Here is a 21,621-nt window from a genome sequence, read left to right on the forward strand (position 1 = left end):
GATCTGTACCTTCCTGGCTTTGAGCCAACTGTTTCTGCAGCTCTTGATTGTGGGCACTGAAATGGTCCCTCTCAGCTTGCCTCTCGCTCAGCTCCAGCTCAAAGTCCTGGATCTTCTTCCTTGAATCACTCTGGAAGGGGCAAGAAGGGAAGTATCACCTCACAGAGCCACTGCTGGCAGGAGACAAAGATGTGCAAACACCAAGGCAGAAATAGCCAGGGCAGGAGGGGACAACTGGACAGTAAATGTGATCATGAGTCTCCTTTCTCCCTACGGCAGCAAGCCAACCTGACCTATAAGAATTTACAGCCGTTCTGGCTTTGGCAATCTGCTTGTCAGTTCAGTCTAGCAGAGGTACAGGGCTTCTGGATGCAATGGACACACATTACCAGATCAAGCTGAGTCTGCTTCAGGTGCTGGCGCAGGTCTTGCAGGACTGCTGCCACTCTGTCCACTGTGAGCTCTGCAGGGAGGTCCCTGGCCTGAGAAACAGTCAGATCCCAGATATGGTCCTGTTCTGAAGAGAGAAGCCATTCTGTTTCAAGATTGAATTGAACGGTCTCCAACACACAAGGCCTCTTTATTCACTGGAGAAGGTGTCAGTGCCTTTAAAACTTCCCAAGGCTTGAGTCAGCCTAAACTGAAAGGATGATTCTATCCTATCAGGATTGCAAAGAACCACACCTCCCTCCATCTGCTCTCCTCTATGTGCCCTACAGACTTGTTAACCCAGTCTCCCACGCTTGCCTGGACTCCAAGTGACTAAGTCTCTGCTGTCACAGATCATGTGGTGCAGAACCAAGTGCAGTTTGTCCAGCTGGGACTGGGCTTCACAGTGGGCACTGTTAGCCTGCTGACACTCCATGGCCAGAGCCTTTGCTCTGTTCTCTGTGCTACAAAGCCTCAGCTGCAGTTCAGACATCTCAGCCTCCAGCACGTGCAGAGAGTCCTTCAAGCACCGCTCGCCTGCTCGGGACTCCTCCAGATCCTGCAGCAGTTGCTTCTCCCGAGCTGCCAGGTCAGCCTCCTTCTCCAGCACTACCTCCTGCAGTGACTGTATCTGTAACACAGATGCACAGAGCCTCAGAGACAGTGCTGCTGCTGAGGCAGCAGATAAGGAAGGAGAAGAAATGAAGGAAAAATTACTTCAAGCAAAAACCACATTAGAAACAGAAAGCTCAAAGCCAAGGACTCAAACAGAAGAAAATCAGCTAGAAACAGGTATGTGGAGGCTAGGGGCCCCAAAAGAAGTTTCCCCATCCCAAAATGAATGGCCAAACTGTCTGGCTTTCATGCTTTCCAGCCTCAGAAATGAAGCTCTCCTGTGTGTGGAGACGGGTTTGTGGGGAAGCGGGGTTGGTTAGAGGGTGAGGTGGCAAATCAAGCATCCCTGCATGGAGGGTGGGGCTTCCAGGGATGCTTGGGAGTAGAAGGGAAGACAATCAGCATCCTTTATGGTGCATCTCCAAAAGGCCAGATGATCTGGCTGCACCTTCCACAGACTGCAATAACCGGGTTGCTTAGTGCCCAATAAAGGTAGAAACACCATCTGGGGACAACATTTGTAATAGAGATCCTGGGAAGCTCCAAAGGAGTCTTCCATTTCTCCTCAGAAGGTTAATGCCTCAATGTCTCTGGGCAGAATACAGGAGCGTATGTTGTTGAGAGGGAAAACAAACTGGGGCCTACAAGCTGTCCCTGGAGAAGAGGATACTAGTGCCCACGCCACCTGGCTGTTCAGCTCTTTTATTTCTCTTCTGTGGTCTGTATGGAGCTGCTGGGCCTGGTGAACGGCAGAGAGAAGCTGAGACACTTCGTTATGCTGGGCAAAGTTCTTTTCTTCCAGGGTTTTGAGGCTCAGCTCCTTCTCTTCCAGAGACAGGGTCAGCCTGAAAGAGAGAGCATGCAACCCATTACTGTATGGTAAAACGTTTAATGAACTCTTAGGACTTCACCACCACGGGGAAAATTGCTTTGTCTGAGGTTTGTCTACACAACCAGGCTGCTTGTTCAGCACTCCTGTTTCTTGTGTGCCTCACAGGGGAATCCAGCTCAGTTCAAAATCATGGTTTTAAGATGGCTTCTGCCAACCAAAGGTGTCAGGGTGGAAGACTGATACAGATCCCCAATATTTAAAGTTTACCTGACCCAAGGTGGAACTGATGGATCTATCTAGCTCATTGTACTGCAGCTTTCCTGCCTCCTTTGGTGTGTTTCAGGTTTGAAACACCTGAAAGTTTCATTTACATTATTAACACACTGATTTAACAGAACACCTTTTAAGGAAAGGACTACTCCAAAAGCCACTGTCTTCAGAAAAACTGTCACTGAAGGATTAAAAGAAATGAAAATGAAAGACATCAAGAGAATGAGACATCTGCATGGGGAGTTCACAGCTCTGCTTTGCCAGAAATGCTGCCACAGCCCCTTTTATATGCAAAGATCTGGAAGAGGGAATCCATTAAACAGACTGGAGAGTCTCACAGGCTTTCACTTACCTGGCTTTTTCGCTCTCTAGGACCTTCAGTGAGGCCTCAAGTTCTGTGTTGTGACGCTCTACTTCTTCCCATCGACTCCTCTCCCCCTCCAAGGACTGCAGACACATCTGCAACTCCTTGTTCTGATGTTCTACCTCCTCCCATTGACTCCTCTTCTCCTCCAGGTCCTTCTGGAGGTGCGCAACCTCCAGCACCTTCTGTCTTGACAGTTCCTGTGCCTCACTCAGATCTTGTTGAGCTTTGCGGCCAGTCTCTTGCTGGGACTCTTCACAGGCTGCCAGCTGAGATGTCAACTCCTCCACCTCAAGTAAAACGTAACAAAGCAGTCAAAGACTACAGCTTGTCCCAGGCAGCCGTATCACATAGTGTGAGCAAAAGGAAAGAACAACTGGAAATTTCACCCTAGCATGAAAATACTGGATCCACACTGGAGAGAGGCAACTTGCTTAAAAATCTGAGTGGGTCATCATGTTCAACTGAAAAAGTACCTTAAAAAACAAGGCTAGCAGCAACAGGCCAGCAGAAATCCGTTCTGATGATGGATTCATTCTAGCAAACAGGCCAAAGGACTAGCTCATCTGTCCAGAGCAGCAGCTGAGATTCAGCTGCCAGTAAGTCTCCTTCAGACCAGTGGAGATGGAGACCACAGGATGATGGCAGCCCAAGGGACTACCCCATCAGCCTGCTGTTTGCAACAGAAAGGCAAGATGGAGACAAACCAGAGACCACCTATTTCATGACTGTAGTAGCTATTGCTGTTTCAGTCACCTGTTTCTGTAGAGCATCTCTCTGCTGAAGAAGGACATTAGCTTCCTCTTTGATGGTTTTAATTTCTTCTTTGTGCTGCTTCTCCACTGCCTTGATCTTACTCTGAGCTTCCTGCAACTCTGCTTGCAGCTTTTCTGTGATGTTCTGTAAGCACAAATGGAGAGCAAGTTACTGGGACTGGCCATCAGGTTCAGCTTCCTCCTCAGTAAAGGGACCAGCAGCCTGATAATCTAGTCACAAGACAGGCCATGAACTTAAGCACCAGGAATAAGGTCTGTTACAGATGCTTCAAGCCCAAATTTAGCACCTCTGTTGACCACATGAAAGGACAGAAATAATGGAACAAAGCTTCTGTGACAGCAGTTGCCAGCAAGGTCAGGAGTCACCTTCATGGTAGACAGGAGTCTGGTAAGATCCTACCCCCTTGCTGCAACCCCCTGCTGAACTCATCTTAGGCCCACACTGAATCTGAGCCTGCATTTACTGTCCCACCATAGGCCTGTGGGCCTCGACATGTCTTCAAGTACAAGCCATTGGCTCTGCTACCTGGCCTAGCAACATGTGGCTTATGACAGATGCCATTTCACACCCTCAGGCTATTATTAATCTAAAGCCAGCCCACAAAGCTTGCTGGAAGAATTCAGAACCATATTGGTCCTTACCAGGTCTTGCAGGAGCTTGTTTATTTCCACTTCATGATCACTTTGACACAGTTTGAGAGTACTGTCATACTGTTGCTCTGTCTGCAGGAGCTGTTGTGTCATGTCTTCCCGTTCCTGCCTCATCAAAGATCTCTCTGTTTCCAGCTCCCATTGAAGGCACTTCACTTCCCCTGCAAACACAAAGAGCAACATTCAGAGTCTACAAAGAAATGGTTCTGACTTTACTGAATGCGAATTTCAGTGTAGGAGGGATCTCCCCCCAGCTCCTTCACTCCTCAGAAGCACTGCAGGGAGCTGTTATTATACCACTTTGGGCAGAAGGGTCACCAGGAGCCAAGCACATGAAGCTCTCACCTTGTATCACCTCCTTGGCCTGCGTGACTGCGTGTAGCTGCATTTCCAGCTGACTCCTGGAAATTTCCACCTGAGATAAGCGCTGCTGAGCCTCAAACAAGCTGGATTCCAGGGTGTCCTTCACTGATCTGCAAGTTATGAATACAAAGAGAAATGAGTTTCTTGCTCCTGACACCCACAAGGAGTTACTCCAGTAAGAAACCATTCAAGATCCCTACCCCCGAGTATGGAAAATGGGTTGCATGGAAAGTTGTATTCAGGGAGCATATTTATACCATTTAAAATAGCAATGCAGGCCCCTCTGAGGGAACGTCCGGGCCTTCCTTGTGACCTACAATATACAGTAAGACCATTTGAACTGGATCTCAATAGTCAAATCTTAAATTGTTCTTGTCTGATCTATGACACATGGGTAGCTCTGCCCCCTAAGTCTGTGCCAGCAAGCAAAAGCCCAGCCTCTCCTCACAGCCTTTACAAGTAGCTGTGCAGGGGGACAGAACAAGAATTTCCCTGGCTGATTCATGACGTTTTAGTGGAGTTCATAATCTAGCTCTAGGTAGGTAATTTTCCAGCTTCCCTCTGTTTAAAAGGGACTAAAGAAATACATCAGATGATACAGTAAAATCTCATGCTTGCAGCAGCATTTGTAACAAATCTGAAGTAGATTTTGTCTGAACAAATACTACCTGGAAGAGACAGCTATCCTTCAGTTTAAACTGCTGGAAGTTCAAGGGAAAACTTGTTACTTTTCTCTAAGCATTGCTAACCATGCAGGCAATAGCCCAAACAGCTTGGCACTCTTTTAAAAAGAAGTATACCACAATTTGTATCAAAGCTTTTTTTTTCCATTTTGCTCAAGATTCTTCCATTTTCTGTCCATGGAAGGTGAAAACACCCGAGAAGCACACAGGATGCAATGAATCCTTGAGTAATGATTCCCACCTCTATAATTACAGACCTTTGATAACATCCTGCCTAGGGTCTCCTCCCTGCCTTTACCTGGACTCTTCCAGCTGCTCTGAAAGGCCTTGTCTGTCCCTCTCCACTGCTGCCAGTCGCACCTCTAGGGCAGACTTCTCATGTACCAGCAATTCCTTCTCTTTGGATGCTTTGGCCAGCGCGTGCTCTTGGCGAGAGGACTCCTGGCGCAGCTGCTCCAGGTCACCTCTGGACAACTCTTGCTGGTGGTAAACCTGAAACAGGACAAGATACGGTGAGAGTTGTATGCAGAGCCACCCAGTGCCAGTTCCGAATGAGCCAGAGGACAAAGAACTCCTGTACTGTGGCCTGAAAGCTTCCGAGCATCACCTGCACGCTGCACTAATACCTTGGCCTGCAAAAAGGAAAGGGCCAAAAGGCACTGTTAACTTGTAAGTGATAAGTAAGGCCATACTGGGTTGCCTGGGACGAGACAGCTCCTTCAGGGCAAACATACATACTGTATTCCGTGCAAAACCATTGCATCTTCCTGAACTGCCACCCTGCAAACTAAAATCCCATCGGAATCTATTCCCATGCTGGGAAGTTTCAGGAGAGGTTGAGCAAAAGCAACTGCTCAGAACATCCAGTCTAAACCTCGCCCAGAATAACTTGAGGCTGTTTCCTCTTGTCCTAGCATTTGTCACTTGGGAGAAGAGACTGACCCCAGCTCACTACAGTCACCTTTCAGGTAACTGTAGGGAACGAGGTCTTCCCTGAGCCTCCTTTTCTCCAAGCTAAACAACCCCAGTTCCCTCAACTGCTCCTCATCACACTTGTGCTCCAGACCCTTTACCAGCTTTGTTGCTCTTCTTTGGACACACTCCAGCATCTTAGTGTCTCTCTTGTAGTGAGGGGCCAAGAACATACATGGGATTCGATGTGCAGGTTCACCAGTACCCAGTACAGAGGGATGAATGATCACCTCCCTCATCCTGCTGGCCACGCTATTTCTGATAACAGGCTAGGATGCTCTTGGCCTTCTTGGCTACCTGGGCACAAGCTGGCTCATGTTCACCTGGCTGTTGACTAACATTCCTCCCAGGTCCTTTTGCCCAGGCAGCTTTCCAGCCACAAAGCTGCGTGTATGTCTTAAAATACAATTTCAGCAGTTTCAAGATGTCATTCCCATTCTTAGCAGCACAAACCAGCAGGCATTGACTCGCAGCTTTGTCCTGCTCTCTAGGCTCAAAGAAATGGAGTTTTGGAAGCAGCAGATTTCATAATAAAAAGCATAAACAGAAACATGCAGCCTTGGGTTTTGTTTCAGAAAAGGGACCCAGAGCTACACACTTTGTTCCTTTTGACACATATAAGAGTAGGAGCCGCACTCGGATTCATGGACAACACAATCATCTTGCAGCTTACCAAAAGCCAAAAAAGAGGTCAACACAGGCAGGTGGATTGAAAGAATCCACAGAAGCAGAGGACAACACAGAGAATTGCAGAACAGCTCTGCAAGCCACCAATATGTTTCCAACAAGAAGAAACCAAAAGCCTTGTGATCTCCAGCACTACCAAGGGTCTCCTTGACAAAAACATCACAGAATCCAACAGATACAGCTACACTGAGCCAAGCAGTCAAAAGCCCACCCAGAAAGCAACAGGTTTTTGGTCTCACCTGACTGAGTTTCTCTTGGGTTTCTGTCTTCTCCTTTGCCAGGGTCCTCAGCTCTATCCGCAGCCCCTCCTGTTGCTCTTCTGCTTTCCTCAGCAATTGCTCCAGATGGGCTTTCTCTGTGCTGAGCTCTTCAGTTGTTTTTTCACACAAGCTCAGCTTATCCTGGCCAGAGATCTTTGCTCTCTCCATCTCATCCACTTTCACTGACAGAGCTTCATTCTCTTGCTCCAGCTACAATCACAGAGGCACAGAGGAAATAAAGTACAGGAACATTTACTCTGTAGGAGGTTTGGCTTGAACACATGCAGGAACATTTCCATATTCTGTCAGTCTCACTGTTGAAAGACAAGAAGCAGCAGCAACTACAAACTCCTGGCAAGATCTCTGGCAACTCTGCTCACCTGCAGCACAAGTTGGTTCAACTGCACTTTATCCAATGCAAGAGCTTCATTGATACTGCTCATCTTCACTGCTGCAACACGTAGATCAGCTGTTTCAGCACTCAGCTTATTCTGAGCCCCTGACAACTCTGCCACTGACTGCTCTGCCTGAAGGGAAAAAAGAACATGACAACAAAGGCAGGAAAATCCCTGACTTCCAGCAGCAGCTCCAGATCCCCTTTTAGATCTCTGATGTACTCCCAGTTCAGCACTCCCAATAAGCACTACCCCAGAGAGCCCGTATGGTGTGATCACCATTTTCCAAGGGGGGAGGACAACATTTTCCCTGTCTTCTACTGCCAGAAACAGCATCTGTGATGGTTTTGCTATCACAACTCCCTCTCCCACAAGTGCTACCTAGGAATAAGGTGATCATACCTTCTCCAGTGCTACGGTAAGCTCATGTTTCTCCTGCTTCAGCAGATCCCTCTGAAGGTGCAATTCCTCCAGTGTCTCTCTTGCAACTAACAACTCACTCTGTAATAATGAATTTTTTCCTTCAACTGCAGCTAAGTCCTTCAGTCTATGAGAAGGGGAAAGACAAACAAGTTTATAATGTAAAATACATTCTCATTTCCAAAACCCAGATACGTACCATGCCCAGGACATGGCAGTATGAATGACTCCTAACAGCTTTCTGTGTACACCTAAGGAATGCTGGAATTTCCTGACTAGAGCTGCATTGCTCTTTGTCACTGATGGAGGTGAACCATTTGCCATTGAGAAAGTAAAACAAGCTTCCAGAAATCACAGAACATTTCCAAAAAGTTCAGTTCAACTGAACAGCTTCCTACCTGTTTGTTCTTGCTTTCCTTTTTGAGGTATTGGCTACAACTTCCCAAAGTTCTTTGCCCACAACTTCCCAAAGTTCTTTGGGCAAGACAGACTTTTTAAGTCAGATTCATAGTCACAGAATCCTAGAATAGTTAGGGTTGGAAAGGGCCTTCAGATCATCCAGTTCCAACCCCCCTGCCATGGGCAGGGACACCTCCCACTAAACCATGTCACCCAAGGCTCTGTCCAGCCTGGCCTTGAACACCGCCAGGGATGGAGCATTCACAGCTTCCCTGAGCAGCCCATTCCAGTGCCTCACCACCCTCACAATACAGATTTTATTCCTTATATCCAATCTAAACTTCCCCTGTTTAAGTTTGAACCCGTTACCCCTTCCCTAGTCCCACAATTACTCTTGCCTTCCGCAGCGAAACAATGAAAGAGCCTGCAATCTATGTGGTGAAGAGGTGTGTGTGAATTCCCAATCCAATAATCATAGGGTCACAGGATGATTCAGGCTGGCAGGGACCCCAGGAGCCCTCTAGCCCAAGCTTGAGCTCAAAACAGCTGGGGTCAGCTAGGGGATCAGTCCAGGCTGCTCAGGCTTTATTCAGTTTGGTCTTCCAAATTTCCAGGGATGAAATCTACACAACCTCTCTAAGCAACCTGTTCTGCTGCACAACTGCCTTCATGGTTCCAGTTTTTGTTCTCCTTAAATCCAGCTTGAACCTCTCTTGTCCCAGCTTGTGCCTGTCACCAGCTATCCAGGTCAGGTTTGGAATGATGTTTTTAAAGGGTCATAAAGGACGCACAAGGAGGCAGCCAGACCTGCCCATGTGCTCCCTTCCCATTTCTATGCTACAAATGATGAGCACGCAAAATTTATTATCTTTATGTGGGCCTCCTAAAGCCCAGCAGTGCCCACCCCTGCCCAGAGAAAGCTTTAACACTCACAGGAGCTCCTTGTCATGATGTGCTCTCTCCAGTGCCTGCTGCCGCTCCACCTTTTCCCCCTGGGCTGAATCTTCCTTCAGCTGCAGTTCAGTGTTACTCTGACGCAGACGTGAGGCTTCTTGCTCTGTTACCTCAAGCTGTTGCTGTAACTCTTCCCTGGTTTTCTCGAGGTTTGCACAGTCACTGCAGAGACAAGGCTCAGTTAGAATAAAGTGGCCTGAAAGTCACAGATCCCGTTTTCATCATTCCAGGATGGAACTGGAAGGAGCACGGTAAGGAGGAACTTGCTCTTCCCCTCACAAGGTAACTGAAGAGGGAAAGAGAAAGGAAGGCTTTTGCTTTCATGCAGTGGCTAGGAAAGGGCACCCAAAGAACAAGAACTTAGAGAAGTAGCACGTCAAGAGGCAGGCATACACACAGTAGGGCAGGCAAGTTCTTTGCCCAAAACACCTACGAACTCCCAAAACTGGAAGCAGATTGCCTGTAGAACACAAGAGGAGGAGGAAACACTCACGTTCTGAGTGCTTCTACCAGAGACTGGAGGTGCTGCTGGTGGCTGCTGGACGTCTTGCATTCCTCCTCCACTTGTTCAATCCTTTGCTGCAGCCTCCTGCACTTCCCTTCCTGCTCTCTGTGCTGGTGCAGCAGGTTATTGATAGCGTCCTGTCTGGCAGAAAGCTCTTCTTTTAGGGCCTGTGAAGGATGGGGAGGCAAAGAGCACAAACAAGCAATAAGGAACAGGGAAGATGGCTCCAGACAGATGAGAAAAGCAGCAAGCAGAGAGAGAGCTCACCTGAAGGCAAAAATCTATGATAAGGGCTGGAGATCAAGGAAAGAAAAGCAGCAGAGCACAGAGGTGGTGGGACTGGCAAGACAGCACAGGACCAAGAGCAGGAAGGCTAGAAAGAAACCAGCTAAACTGGCTAAGCAAAGGAAAAGGTTTCAAGCTAACTGAGGCATTAGCAGTTGAGCCTGCAGCCAGCAGTGAAGACAAGCAGAAAGTCTCACCTGTGTTGCCCCTCGCCTCCTTGCCAGCGCTTCCTGCACCAACACAAAGGCATGCTCTGCATCAGTGAAGCTCAGAGAAGAGAGGATGTTGCTAGACTCGATGTGCTGGGAACTGTCAGTGGAGGCAATGCTGACCATGCTGTCACAGTCATCTAACACCACCTGAAAGCCCACATCAAGCTGTTATTCTTTTTCATTCTACTTGCTTTTCTTTATCTAGTTCTCTTTTTTCCCCCCACTTCATCATAGAGCCATTAAAAACTCAGTTCTCTCATTCCCTCAGTCCACAAAGAAGTTTTGCCCCTATGGCTACAAACACACCAGGGATTTCTGAATACAGCTACTATAAACAAGAAGAGACAAATGTGAAGTGGCTGGAGGCTGCCTGAGCACCCAGTTTCTTGACGCTTTCAAGAACAATTTTGGTCTCCTTCAGTTTCTTAGAGCCACAAGCACCAGATGGACACTGGAAATAGCAAGGAAAGGAAACACTGATGCTGCCCAGGGAAGAAGGAAGCTGATGAACACTGGAAAATAGCAGTGAAAAAGCTAACGTTTAGAATTACTCAGAGCAGTAGCACAAAAGGACAAATACAACTGTGTAAGGGGAACAAACTGACTTTGTGAGAGGCTACCTAAGAGATCTGATATTAAACCCCCCTTCACAGAGTGAAGTTTAGGACTAAGTTAAGGTTACCCCTAAACAGTTAGATGAGTTGCAAATCTGGGGACATAATAATGGTCAATGAATGTAGAGTGAGGGAGCAGAGCTGGCCAGTGCACCAATTGAGTCAGTGACCGTTTATAAAAGTCTGAGGAACAACAGAGTCATTGCTCAAGGAAGGTGGGGGAAGCATCCAAGAAAAAATGGAGGAATACAAATGCCAAGTAGAGAACTCAGAAAGCACAGTCCAAGAGAGACTTTAGCAGGACGGTGAAGGCAAAGGTACTGAAACTTCCAGCCAACACAGCCTGAAGTGTCACAGGACAACTTGGGAGTTCAAAACAGGTTTTATGTCAGAAAACTGGTATAAAAATGAAACAATCAGTAGCAGTTTACACAGTTTACAACACAGATCTAGTCCCTAGGCTTGTCTGTTGCCTTCCTCAAGTACTTTCAAATCAAATTTACAGGAATGTGGTCTCAACTCTGGACTTACCTCAGTTATAGCTTTGATCAGCTTCTGGAGCGAAAGATTCTCTTCTTCAGCACTTTTAGCCAATGAAGCTTCATATTCTTTCTCTAACCGACTTGCTTCCTGAGAACACAAATAAGGAAAGGGTGAGCAGGGAAGAGCTGCTCCCCTCTGTAGCATTCCCATCCTCAGTAGCATTGTCATACTGACAAGCCTCAGCCCGAGTGATTCCAATATAGTCCTTCCCACATCTATTCAGTTTCTTCTTTGCTAAAACCAAGAAGAGAAAGCCCAACAGCTAGTTTTTATAGGCTGCTATCCAACTGTCAGTTCCAAGGAACTTCGATCCCCGGAGGTTTAAATCACAGACAGAATAGCACCGGTGGTACCTCCCTGAGGAAGACACTTGCCTTGTGTGCAGCTCCCCTGCCACTGCCTGCACCTGACTCCACTTGTGCCATGACACAAGGAATATTTGGGCAATGTGCCTCATGTTCCCACACAGTCAGCATCTTTGCCACTTTCTCTTGAGGAAGCCACTCCTCCTTGCTAAGGCTGAAGAGCAAACACTGGGCTATCTCCCAAACAGAAGTAAAACATACTAGTAACTCCACAGTGTTGTTCAGTGTTTTCATGGTCTTCTCCTTCTCCTCGTTTTCCTTCTGAGAAAGTACAAGCAAGGCTGAGAGCTCCACCACCCTGAGAAGAGAAGGTCCATGTGCCATTCCAAAAGCATTGCCCACCATCCCCTGTTAAAGAGCTAAGCAGCTCCCAGAAGCATAGCAGAGAAAGGTCCAGCCAGAAAACACCACATCTCTATAGGTAAACATGCAAAACGGTCGCAAAATGGCACTTCTGGCCCCAAAGGCCTTCTGTACTGACAGCTCCTTGCAAGACTGAGCACAGAGGTGCTACACAGCTTATGATGACCCTGGGCAAATTCCTCCCAACTCCTTCAGCAGAGCCCTGGATAGCAAAAGGGCTGTACAAGAGACAGCGCTCTCTTTACACTAGTCTCAATTTCTCACCAAGAATCAGTTAACAGCAGAAATACTGTCATATACAATCTCTTTCCCAGTCTTGTCCTACTCAGAAGAGCTGCTTCTGTCAGCCAGGTGTTTATTTCTGTCCTTTGAAGGCAATAGTTTGACAAGGGACAGAAATAAGGCTGTGCAGAATGGCTGTGTTTTAAATGTGAACATAGCCCATCCATGAATCCAAGAAGCAGCCACAAAAGATAATGCTGTCAATAAAAAAGGTGAAAACACCTTCACCTGTCTTGAAGCTCCTTCTTCTCCAGGTCCCCCTTAACTTGTAAGCACACCACTTCCTGAGTCTTCTGGTTTATTTTCTGTCCTGCTTGCTGCTGTGCCTCATCCTTCAGGACTGGTCTACCCAGAGTGACGGACTCCCAGAGCTGTATGCCAGGGTTTAGATGGGAGCAGTTTACAAGGATAGCTCCAGAAAGCCTCATCTGCTCTGCCTTCAGCTCTGTAAGATCTCTGAGGAAGAACAGAGAGCAAGCTAATGTTCACGCCACCATCTTTATGAGCTGACTCACTTCTGGAAGCGTGTAACTGTGCAACAGTAAAAGCTGGCAGGAAAGAGGACATCTTTGCTGGGGACAAATCATTCATCTGCCACTTTGGGACCAGGACACCTCTTGACAGTTGATCAATGACTACAAGACAGCTGAGGAATGAGTCCATTTTCTCCTCAGAGGTAAGAAGGCTTCAAGCACCTCAAATTACTCTTACTAATTGTTTTACACCTAGATGATTAAACAACCTATTAGCATCAACACTTGGGATGGCTAAGAGGCTCACGACAACATCTACACAACAAACATTTCGGAAGGTGGTGTAAGAACAAGCCTAAAATGTTATTAACAAAAGAAGTACAAATAATACAAGAATTAACTAGTAGGTCAGGCATACTCTACACACTAAGGAAGGCTTGCAATCAAATGAGATAAATGGCTGACAGTAACCCAGAGTCTGAAATTGCATGCTGACACCACAACAATGTACTATTACAGCTACACTGGTTTTGTTTGGGCAGAAGGCAACGGTGAGAAAGGAACCTCGCAGAGCCAAAGAACAAGAAAACAATCACAGAAAGAGGTATCAAACTAAGCAAAATACATTGAAGAACTGCCTCTGCACTGCTTATAGCCTGAGCCCCTCAGTTTTATCTGAAAGCCAGCATCAAACAAAATGATTCTGAACATAGCCTAAAGCATAGTCCTTCAGACTGCCAAAGGAGAAACCCTATCTTTAGCTGCAACTAATATAACATGGAGGTGTAAAGGGAAGCTGCCTTTTTCCTGCAAGAGCTCCAGCCTCAGCTTCCACTCACCGGTCAGTGGCAGTCTTCATCGCCAGGAAGTGCCGGCGGAAGGTCACCACTTCACGCCACAGGCTGAGGAGACGGTTATGTTCACCCCTTACGTAGTTGTCATAAAGCTAAACATGCAGAGATAAAAAGAAATGCCAGTTTAGCCTTCACTGCTGCTGTACAAGCCTTTCAGATACAAGAGGGTACAGGTAACTGTTTTCACCAGGCATCCTTTAGTAACTATTGCAACTGGGGCATCAAGGACTAAAAAGGCACCACATAAGCAGCCTCAGTAGACCTGAGACCTGACTTCAAAGAAGGGAATATCCACACTTCTGCAAGAATGGCTATCAGCAAAGCAAACTGATCTTGGTTCTTCACCTCACGTTGCAGAGGTGTCTAGAGTCTTGGTGGCGGAAGACAAAAATAAGTCCCTCCAAGAGGAGTGTCAGATTTACTTACAACAGGCTATGGGTAAGGGAGGCCTATCCTGTTCTTCTGTTGGCTACTCTGACTCAGAAAACACACAGACCTCTCCAGTCTCCACTGCTGTAGGCAGAGATTTAGGAACTACTACGAAGAGCATTCCGTGTGACTGTCCTCCAGTGCCCAGCAACAGCAAGTGTTTTCCTTCAAGAGCAAGCAGCATGGTCCATTAACACAATGCCCTCACACTCCTCCATCTCACACCCATCTTCTGCTTGTCAACACTAATACATCTTCAGTGTAGCCACAGCTTTCATACAGCAAGCTCTCTATGCCAGCAACAAAATGCATTCCCATTCCACCCTGGCATCATGTCTGACATTCCCGTAGCCCGACCTCACCTCACGTTCATGGCGCCATTCACTCTCCTTCAATTCCAGCTCCTCCCGCGCCCTCATCCAATCTGCCATCAGTTTTCCAACATCTTCTTTGAGGGCTGAATTAACCTCATTCGCTTTATCGAGGTGCTCCCGCAGGAAAGCATTCACTTCTGCCAGATTCTCACGCCTGGGAAAGGGAGAAACAACAGTGAAGTCACTGAACAACTGCTACCCACAAGCAGCATCGCCATATATTTCCTACTCCCTCAGCACTGACTTTGTTTTCAAACAGAGGAAGTAAACGTGCTTCCTAGGGTTAGCTAAGAGCTCTCTGTGATAGCAAACTCATTTGCTTTGAGTCTTCATAGTTGAAGATTTCCATCTACAATTTTGCTTCCCCCTTCCTCTTCCACTTTGATGATGCCGGCACCTCATGTCTTGCCTCCCCTTTGTGCTGTCTGGTCGCTGCATGCACCACCTTTCTCTAGCATTGTCAGTTACTGAACCACAGAGTCATTTAGGCTGGAAAAGGACCTTTAGAGGTCACCTGAAATAACCTCCCTGCTCAAAACAGAGCCATTCAGAACACAACGCTACAAAAGCGCCATAGAAAGACATTGAGGACCTGTCTTCCTTTGAAGCGGCTCCCCCAGATGCTTCCCTTGGGGAGACCAGGCAGTACCAATAGCTAGGTATTCCCTCACTTCCAGGAGCATTCAGGATACCAAGTATGAGGGAACACTTCTTTCTTTTACCTTTGATGCTCCTCTTCCAACTCAAGCAGTGCTTTCTCCAGGCTCTGGTCATCTTCTTCACACCTGCCTGGAAGGGACTCCTTCAGAAGAAAGGAAATATTAAATGCTTAGTTACATTCTTGTGTTCCCTTCACTACTGTTAGCACCCATCGCTTTCCTCTCCATTTGTTTGGTATCCCAGCAAGCTTGTGGCTTCTTCCAGGCATACCAGTGCCAGGACTATGGAGAGGAAGGGAGTTACTCAGTGAGTAGCTCTCCTCAGGCTCCCATGATTGCACTCTCACAGCTAGGTAACCTCAGCTCATGACCTTGAGTGCTCACTTAAGACTTGGAGCCTAGGAATACTCTCCTACCCTTCATTTTCCAGGTTTACTCTAGCTGAGCAAGCACAGAGCCAGCTCTGTATGCTGAATGCCAGCACTCTCACCTTCCAAAATGCTATGCTTCCACCAATTCTTTTTCAGAGACAGACAGAGAATGAAGGTAACAGGCAGTGTAGCCTGAACCTAAAATCCTTCTTGACAGGGTTTTCTGAACTGCATTTCCAAGACTACTGCCTGCTCTAAGAATGGCAACTGGACAAAACACCAATGGGCAAACTTAGAGCGCTTCTTCAAACCAGTCTTGTTTTCCCCTGTCATTGCTTTGGGGAGCTTTCTGTCTGCATTAACAAATGCTACATATACTGCCTTTAGTTGGCAACCTACACACTCACCCCTCCTGCTTCCAGCTGCTGCTCCAATTCTTGACACCGAGTCCGGTACTTGAGTACCTGGATGGATACATGGAATGAAGGTGAGCAAATGCAGGTTGTAACTCGGCTCCTCCTGCAGTAGCTTTTCTCTTAAGTCTTCACAGCCCAAGCACAGTACATTTCACAGCGCTGTGGATACAGCCAACAAGCCATGATATAGGGAAGCTTCACTTTACCTCGTAGTAAAGGCATTGAGACAGGGTTTCTTTCCCACACGGCGCTTGCTGCTCACCCTAAGATAGCAGCGGCAAGCCGAACGATGAAACTGACTTAGCCCTGCCTGCCCTATGGCCACCATGGACCCCAAACAGGCACGGCCCGACCTCCGCCCGGCTCCGGCCACCTCCTCGCCGCCAGCACTCCCGCGCCCCACGCGAGCCCGGGGCCGTTCAAAGCCGCCCCTCGCTGGCTCAACTGCTCCCGCGGGGGCAGCGCGGCCACAGGAAGGCGTTTGTGAGCCCGGCATCTTTATTCGAGCCCGGCCAAGACCGAGCGAGCGGCTGCGGGAGGCGGCAGCAGCAGCGCGGGCCGGGCCGGTACCCAGGCCTCCCCCCCGAGCTCCGGGCTCGGCGCCATCCCGCCCGCGGCAGCGCCGGGGAGGGCCCGCGTTCGCCGCCCGCACTGCACCGCACGGCCCGTCCCGGGCAGCTCTCCCCAGCCCCGCCGCTCACCTTGGCCTGCAGCTGCCGCACCAGCACCTCTTGCCGGCGCTGCGCCTCCTCCGAGCTCCGCAGCCGGAGCCACAGAACCTCCTGACCCCGCGCCTCCAACCCGGGCTCCGCCGCCATGGCCCGCTCGGAGCCGGGCCCGCTGCCTGCAAGACTCCGCCCCGCTGCGGCGTCCGGCCCCGAGCCCGCCCCGCGCCCAGCCCCCGGCCGCTGCCTGGTACCTGCCCACCGGGGCAGATGCGGTGCTGCCGGCGCGGGGGGCGCCGCTTCTGGTGCGGCTTTTGCACCAGAAAGATCGAGAATTACCCCAGAAGAAACTGTGTAATTATCTGCCAGGGTTAGAGCTGCCGTGTGCTGGCAGAACCCCAGAATGGGTTGGCTTGAAGGGACTTTAAAGCTCACCCAGCTCCAACCCCTGCCACGGGCAGAGACACCTTCCACTAGAGCAGCTTGCTCCAAACCGCGCCCAGCCTGGCCTTGAACACTGCCAGGGATGGGGCAGCCACAGCTTCTCTGGGCACCCTGTGCCAGCGCCTCAGCACCCTCACAGGGGAGAACTTGTGCCTTAGATGTAACCTAAATATCCCCTGTTTAACTTTTAACCCATTGCCCCTGGTCTTGTTGCTGCAGACCCTGATGAAGAGTTGCTCTCCAGCATTCTTGTAGACCCCCTTCACATATTGGAGGCTGCTCTGAGGTCTCCACACAGCTTCTCTTCTCCAGGCTGAACAGCCCCAATGTCCTCAGCCTTTGTATGGGAGGTGCTCTAGCAAAGGCCAAAAGGCCCCAGAGGAGGAAGACAACATCCTCAGAACTGTGTCTCATCAGCAAGAAGTTGGCAATGAAACTAAGTTTAAAGGTATGCTGGAGTGGACTGCCTTCATGATAATGCTAAAAATGACACCCCATTGAAATAAGAGACCCTTACTCACAAACCATGTGTAGTAAAACAAGGCCATGTTGCGTCTTTAAACATAGGAGGTAAGACCTAATGACTGTGAAATACTGATCAAATGCTGCACTATCTAATAACTTGTGCATATAAATATAATGAAAAAGCTGGCATGGGGTGTGTTCCGCTTGTGGAAATACACCACTGAGCACCCTGTGCAGAATCATAGAATGCTAGAATCCTAGAAGAGTTAGGGTTGGAAAGGACGTTACTATCATCCAGTTCCAACCCCTCTGCCATGGGCAGGGAAACCTCCCACTAAACCCTGCCACCGAAGGCTTCGTCCAACCTGGCCTTGAACACCGCCAGGGATGGAGCATTCACAACTTCCCTGGGCAACCCATTCCAGGGCCTCACCACCCTCACAGTAAAGAACTTCCTTAGATCCAATCCAAACTTCCCCTGTTTAAGTTTTAACCCATTACCCCTTGTCATATAAATACAGTCCTTAATGAAGAGTCCCTCTCCAGCATCCTCGTAGGCCCCTTCAGATACTGGAAGGCTGCTCTGAGGTCTTCATGCAGCCTTCTCTTCTCCAGGATGAACAGCCCCAACTTTCTCAGCCTGTCTTCATATGGGAGCCTCGTGGTCTCCTCTGGGCTTGTTCCAACAGTTCCATTTCCTTTTTATGTTAAGGACTGTTGCAGAATGGCTCCAAGAGCAAGGCCATGGATCCTTAGAGGCCTTGTGCGAGCAAAGCAAGTGTAGGCCTCACAGGTAACCGGAAGCCGGATGTGGGAGGAGAATGTAAAGGAAGCCGTGTAGAACTAACCAATACTGTTGTGACTAGTAGGCGTGGCTAACACCACGCGGATATGAGCGATGTGCGCCACAAATAAAGTAGAAGTTTGCTTGTCACCCATATTGGGTTGGCGTGTCTTGCTTCTCCTCGCCGCTAGCAAATGGCGCCCGAACAGGGATCAGGACTACAGGGTCCCGGTTAACGGGGACCCGGAATACAGGGCCCTGAGTAACAGGGACCCGGAATGGTGAGTGAGCGGCACCGGCGGCAGCGGCCGTGGAGCGCGGGCAGTGCTACTGCGGTGGCGTGACTGACCCGGGTGCTTGGACTGACGGAAAGGAGTCCGCCGCTGGGGCGAACCAGATACTGCTGCATCGGGAGGACGATCCAGTCTTGGACGATCCAGAAGAGGACGATCCGGAAAAGGCCGGCCACGAAAATGGACCGAGAGGTAGCCCCTGATTTATTACAGTGCGTTTTATAAAAGCGGGGAATTGAGCCTGAGACTCTAAAGCAGCTAGCAGGTCTAGTGGCTGTAGGGAAGGCTAAGGGATTTTTGTAGATCCTAATACAGTTTTTGAGGAGAGTGAGTGAGGAAATTTTGGTGATGAACTATTTGACTCAATGCTTAATGATGATAAAACGGCAAAGAAACTCGGTAAACCATGGAGAGAAGTAATAAATTGTATTAAAAGATACAAGGTGGAAAAGAAAACTGCCGCTGTAGCAACGGAGAAACTAGGAACAGACATCCCTGGTCGGTTGAAGCTGGGGGAAGATTACAGCTCGTTTCCCCCAACTCGCGGGCTGCTCCCTGTGCTTGGAGCACAAGGTTTTCCCCCCCCCCTCTTCCTTTTCTCCCCCTCCTTCTTCATCAGAAGGTGCAGCGAAGGAGGTGCAACTCCCTGCTGCCCCACCACCCCAGTTCCGAAAGTAGGGACTTTGAAAAGGACAGAGAAAGTATATTAGAAGGGATACGCATGATGAATGTTGAGGAAGCCGAAAGGAAGAGGATGGCGCCTCGGTGCCAGATCGATTGGGGCTCCATTTTGAAGCATGCAGTAGAAAATAGAGATTATGCGCTAGCGGGAGGTTTGAAGGAACTGTGAGCCTTTTCAACCCACTATGCCCTAGAGTGGAAATTTTTAACTCAGTTACGGAGGAGCCAGGTCTGCAGATGGCCACATGCCGAACGAGAGACATCTGACAAGAAAGACATAGCTGCGAGCAACGGAGACCCGCCTCACAAGCATGTCGAGGTCCCTCTCGATGGCATTCCTTCCCTCCAGGGCATCAACCCAACCACACAGCTTGGTGTCATCCACAAACTTGCTGAGGGCGCACTCAATCCCACTGTCCATGTCAGCGATGAAGATGTTGAAGAAGACCGGTCCCAGCACCGATCCCTGAGGGACACCACTCGTTACTGGTCTCCAGCCGGACATTGAGCCATTGACCACAACTCTTTGCGTGTGGCCATCCAGCCAGTTCTTTATCCACCGAGTGGTCCATCCATCAAATTGATGTCTCTCCAATTTAGAGACAAGGATGTCGTGTGGGACAGTGTTGATCGCTTTGCACAAGTCCAGGTAGATGACATCAACTGCTCTACCCCTGTCCATCAGTTCCGTAGCCCCATCATAGAAGGCCAGCAAATTGGTCAGGCAGAATTTCCCCTTAGTGAAGCCATGCTGGCTGTCACCAGCCACCTTGTTGTTTTTCATGTGCTTTAGCATGCCTTCCAGGAGAATCTGCTTCAAGATTTTGCCAGGCACAGAGGTGAGACTGACTGGTCTGTAGTTCCCTGGCTCATCCATTTTCCCCTTCTTGAAAACGGGGGTCATATTTCCCTTTTTCCAATCATTGGCAACTTCACCTGACCTCCATGAGTTTTCAAATACGACGGCCAGAGGTTGAGCAACTTCATTTGCCAGCTCCTTCAGGACGCGTGGATGGATTGCATCAGGTCCCATGGACTTGTGCACGTTCAGGTTCTTGAGATGGTCTCGCACCTGATCCTCTCCTACAGCGGGCCTAGGGTCTTCGTTCTCACAGCCCCTGCGTCTGCCTTCCAGGACTTAGGGGGTGTGCTCAGAGAATTTGCCAGTGAAGACCGAGGCAAAGAAGTCATCAAGAACCTCAGCCTTCTCCAAATCCAGGGTAGCCAGTTCTTCCGATAGCTTCCGGAGGGGGCCTGCATTGTCCCTAGTGTGTCTTTTATTCGCTACGTACCTCTAGAATCCCTCCCTGTTATCATCAACATCCCTAGCCAAGTTTAATTCCAACTGGGCCTTAGCTTTCCTCATCTGGTCCCTAGCTTCCCAGACAACATCCCTGTATTCTTCCCAGGCCGCCTGTCCTCGCTTCCACCTTTTATAAGCCTCTTTTTTCCTTCTAATTTTCCTCAGCAGCTCTTTATCGACCCAAGGAGGTCTCCTGGCCCTCCTGCTGCACTTCCTTCTAGTTGGGATGCAACACTCCTGAGCTTGCAGTAGGTGATCCTTGAATATCAGCCAACATTCTTGGGCCCCCTGCCCTCTAGGGCTATATCCCATGGAACCTTCCTAAGCAGGGTCCTGAAGGGGCCAAAGTCTGCTCTCTTGAAGCCCAGGGTAGTGAGCTTGCTGCGCGCTCTTGGCACTCTCCTGAGGCTCTCGAATTCGACCATCTCACGATTGCTGCGACCAAGGCTGCCCTGGAGGGAGTTCAAGGTGCGGAGCTGTTGCAGAGCCCTCCTGAAGCAGGCAGGCCTGGACACACGCTGCTGGCACCACATCTTGTGCTGCCCTCGCAGCCTTCGCTGCGCGTAGGGCGCAGGTTCTGGCACGGGCTCACCCGAGACGGGCACGGCTGGAGGACGTGGCTGAGCAGGGCTGAATCCCAACCCCATGGACGCATCCCAACTGCAGCACAGGAGCACTGCTCAGGTCGATCACTGACTGCTTGTGGGACAGGGAAGGAGCACAGGAGACGGTCCTGGCACATCTGGAGGTGGCCAGCACAGGCTTCACCCATTTTATTGATGATTTAAGCACCAAAGTTTGTCTCTGTGGTCTCAGGAGGTCACGTAACGATTGCCCAGTGTCCCCCAGGAAGCTGCAGCCCCTTCAGGGCTCGTCCCCATCCAATGCTCACAGCAGTTCTGGAACTCTGGGGTGATGTCACAGCCCGCGTTACAGTGGCAACCGCGCGTGCCCAGGCAACAGCACACACCCTCACCCCTGAGCCCACACTTTTGCCCCGCTCCCACCTGTGCGCGCCATCCCATCTGCCCTGTTCCTGCTCTGCCCTCCTGCCCTACTCCCAGCCCTTTTCGTTCCTTCCCGTTCCTACTGCCCTGTTCCCTGCCCCTCGGGCACTGTATCCGAGGCAGAAAATACAGAGCCAAGTGAGGCTGGGCGAGCAGCCCGTGGA

General features: G+C 49.4%; 2 protein-coding genes across 2 annotated transcripts in view; one reads left to right on the forward strand and one right to left on the reverse strand.

The window, feature by feature from the left end:
- The window catches only part of LOC134175825 (centrosome-associated protein CEP250-like), a 28,685-nt gene extending 12,011 nt beyond the window's left edge, over positions 1–16,674 (reverse strand). Inside the window, exons 1-23 of the mRNA XM_062642168.1 lie at positions 16,517–16,674; positions 15,807–15,863; positions 15,092–15,171; positions 14,358–14,523; positions 13,552–13,658; positions 12,468–12,695; positions 11,796–11,892; positions 11,218–11,316; positions 10,058–10,219; positions 9,564–9,742; positions 9,050–9,232; positions 7,700–7,844; positions 7,283–7,429; positions 6,882–7,112; positions 5,282–5,475; positions 4,283–4,410; positions 3,929–4,098; positions 3,267–3,410; positions 2,499–2,800; positions 1,730–1,889; positions 748–1,060; positions 390–517; positions 10–130 (exon numbers count right to left, since the gene is read on the reverse strand). Coding sequence (XP_062498152.1) covers positions 10–130; positions 390–517; positions 748–1,060; positions 1,730–1,889; positions 2,499–2,800; positions 3,267–3,410; positions 3,929–4,098; positions 4,283–4,410; positions 5,282–5,475; positions 6,882–7,112; positions 7,283–7,429; positions 7,700–7,844; positions 9,050–9,232; positions 9,564–9,742; positions 10,058–10,219; positions 11,218–11,316; positions 11,796–11,892; positions 12,468–12,695; positions 13,552–13,658; positions 14,358–14,523; positions 15,092–15,171; positions 15,807–15,863; positions 16,517–16,633 — 3,658 coding nt within the window. The 5' untranslated portion in view covers positions 16,634–16,674. The remainder of the gene's footprint in view (positions 1–9; positions 131–389; positions 518–747; positions 1,061–1,729; positions 1,890–2,498; positions 2,801–3,266; positions 3,411–3,928; positions 4,099–4,282; positions 4,411–5,281; positions 5,476–6,881; positions 7,113–7,282; positions 7,430–7,699; positions 7,845–9,049; positions 9,233–9,563; positions 9,743–10,057; positions 10,220–11,217; positions 11,317–11,795; positions 11,893–12,467; positions 12,696–13,551; positions 13,659–14,357; positions 14,524–15,091; positions 15,172–15,806; positions 15,864–16,516) is intronic.
- LOC134175879 (immunoglobulin superfamily member 1-like) overlaps positions 1–21,621 on the forward strand; it is a 105,669-nt gene that overhangs the window by 59,337 nt on the left and 24,711 nt on the right. The window lies entirely within an intron of this gene.

This window comes from Pezoporus occidentalis, unplaced genomic scaffold, assembly GCF_034315485.1.
Source record: "Pezoporus occidentalis ecotype Australia unplaced genomic scaffold, CSIRO_AGI_Poc_V1 ctg70, whole genome shotgun sequence".
NCBI lineage: Eukaryota > Metazoa > Chordata > Aves > Psittaciformes > Psittacidae > Pezoporus > Pezoporus occidentalis.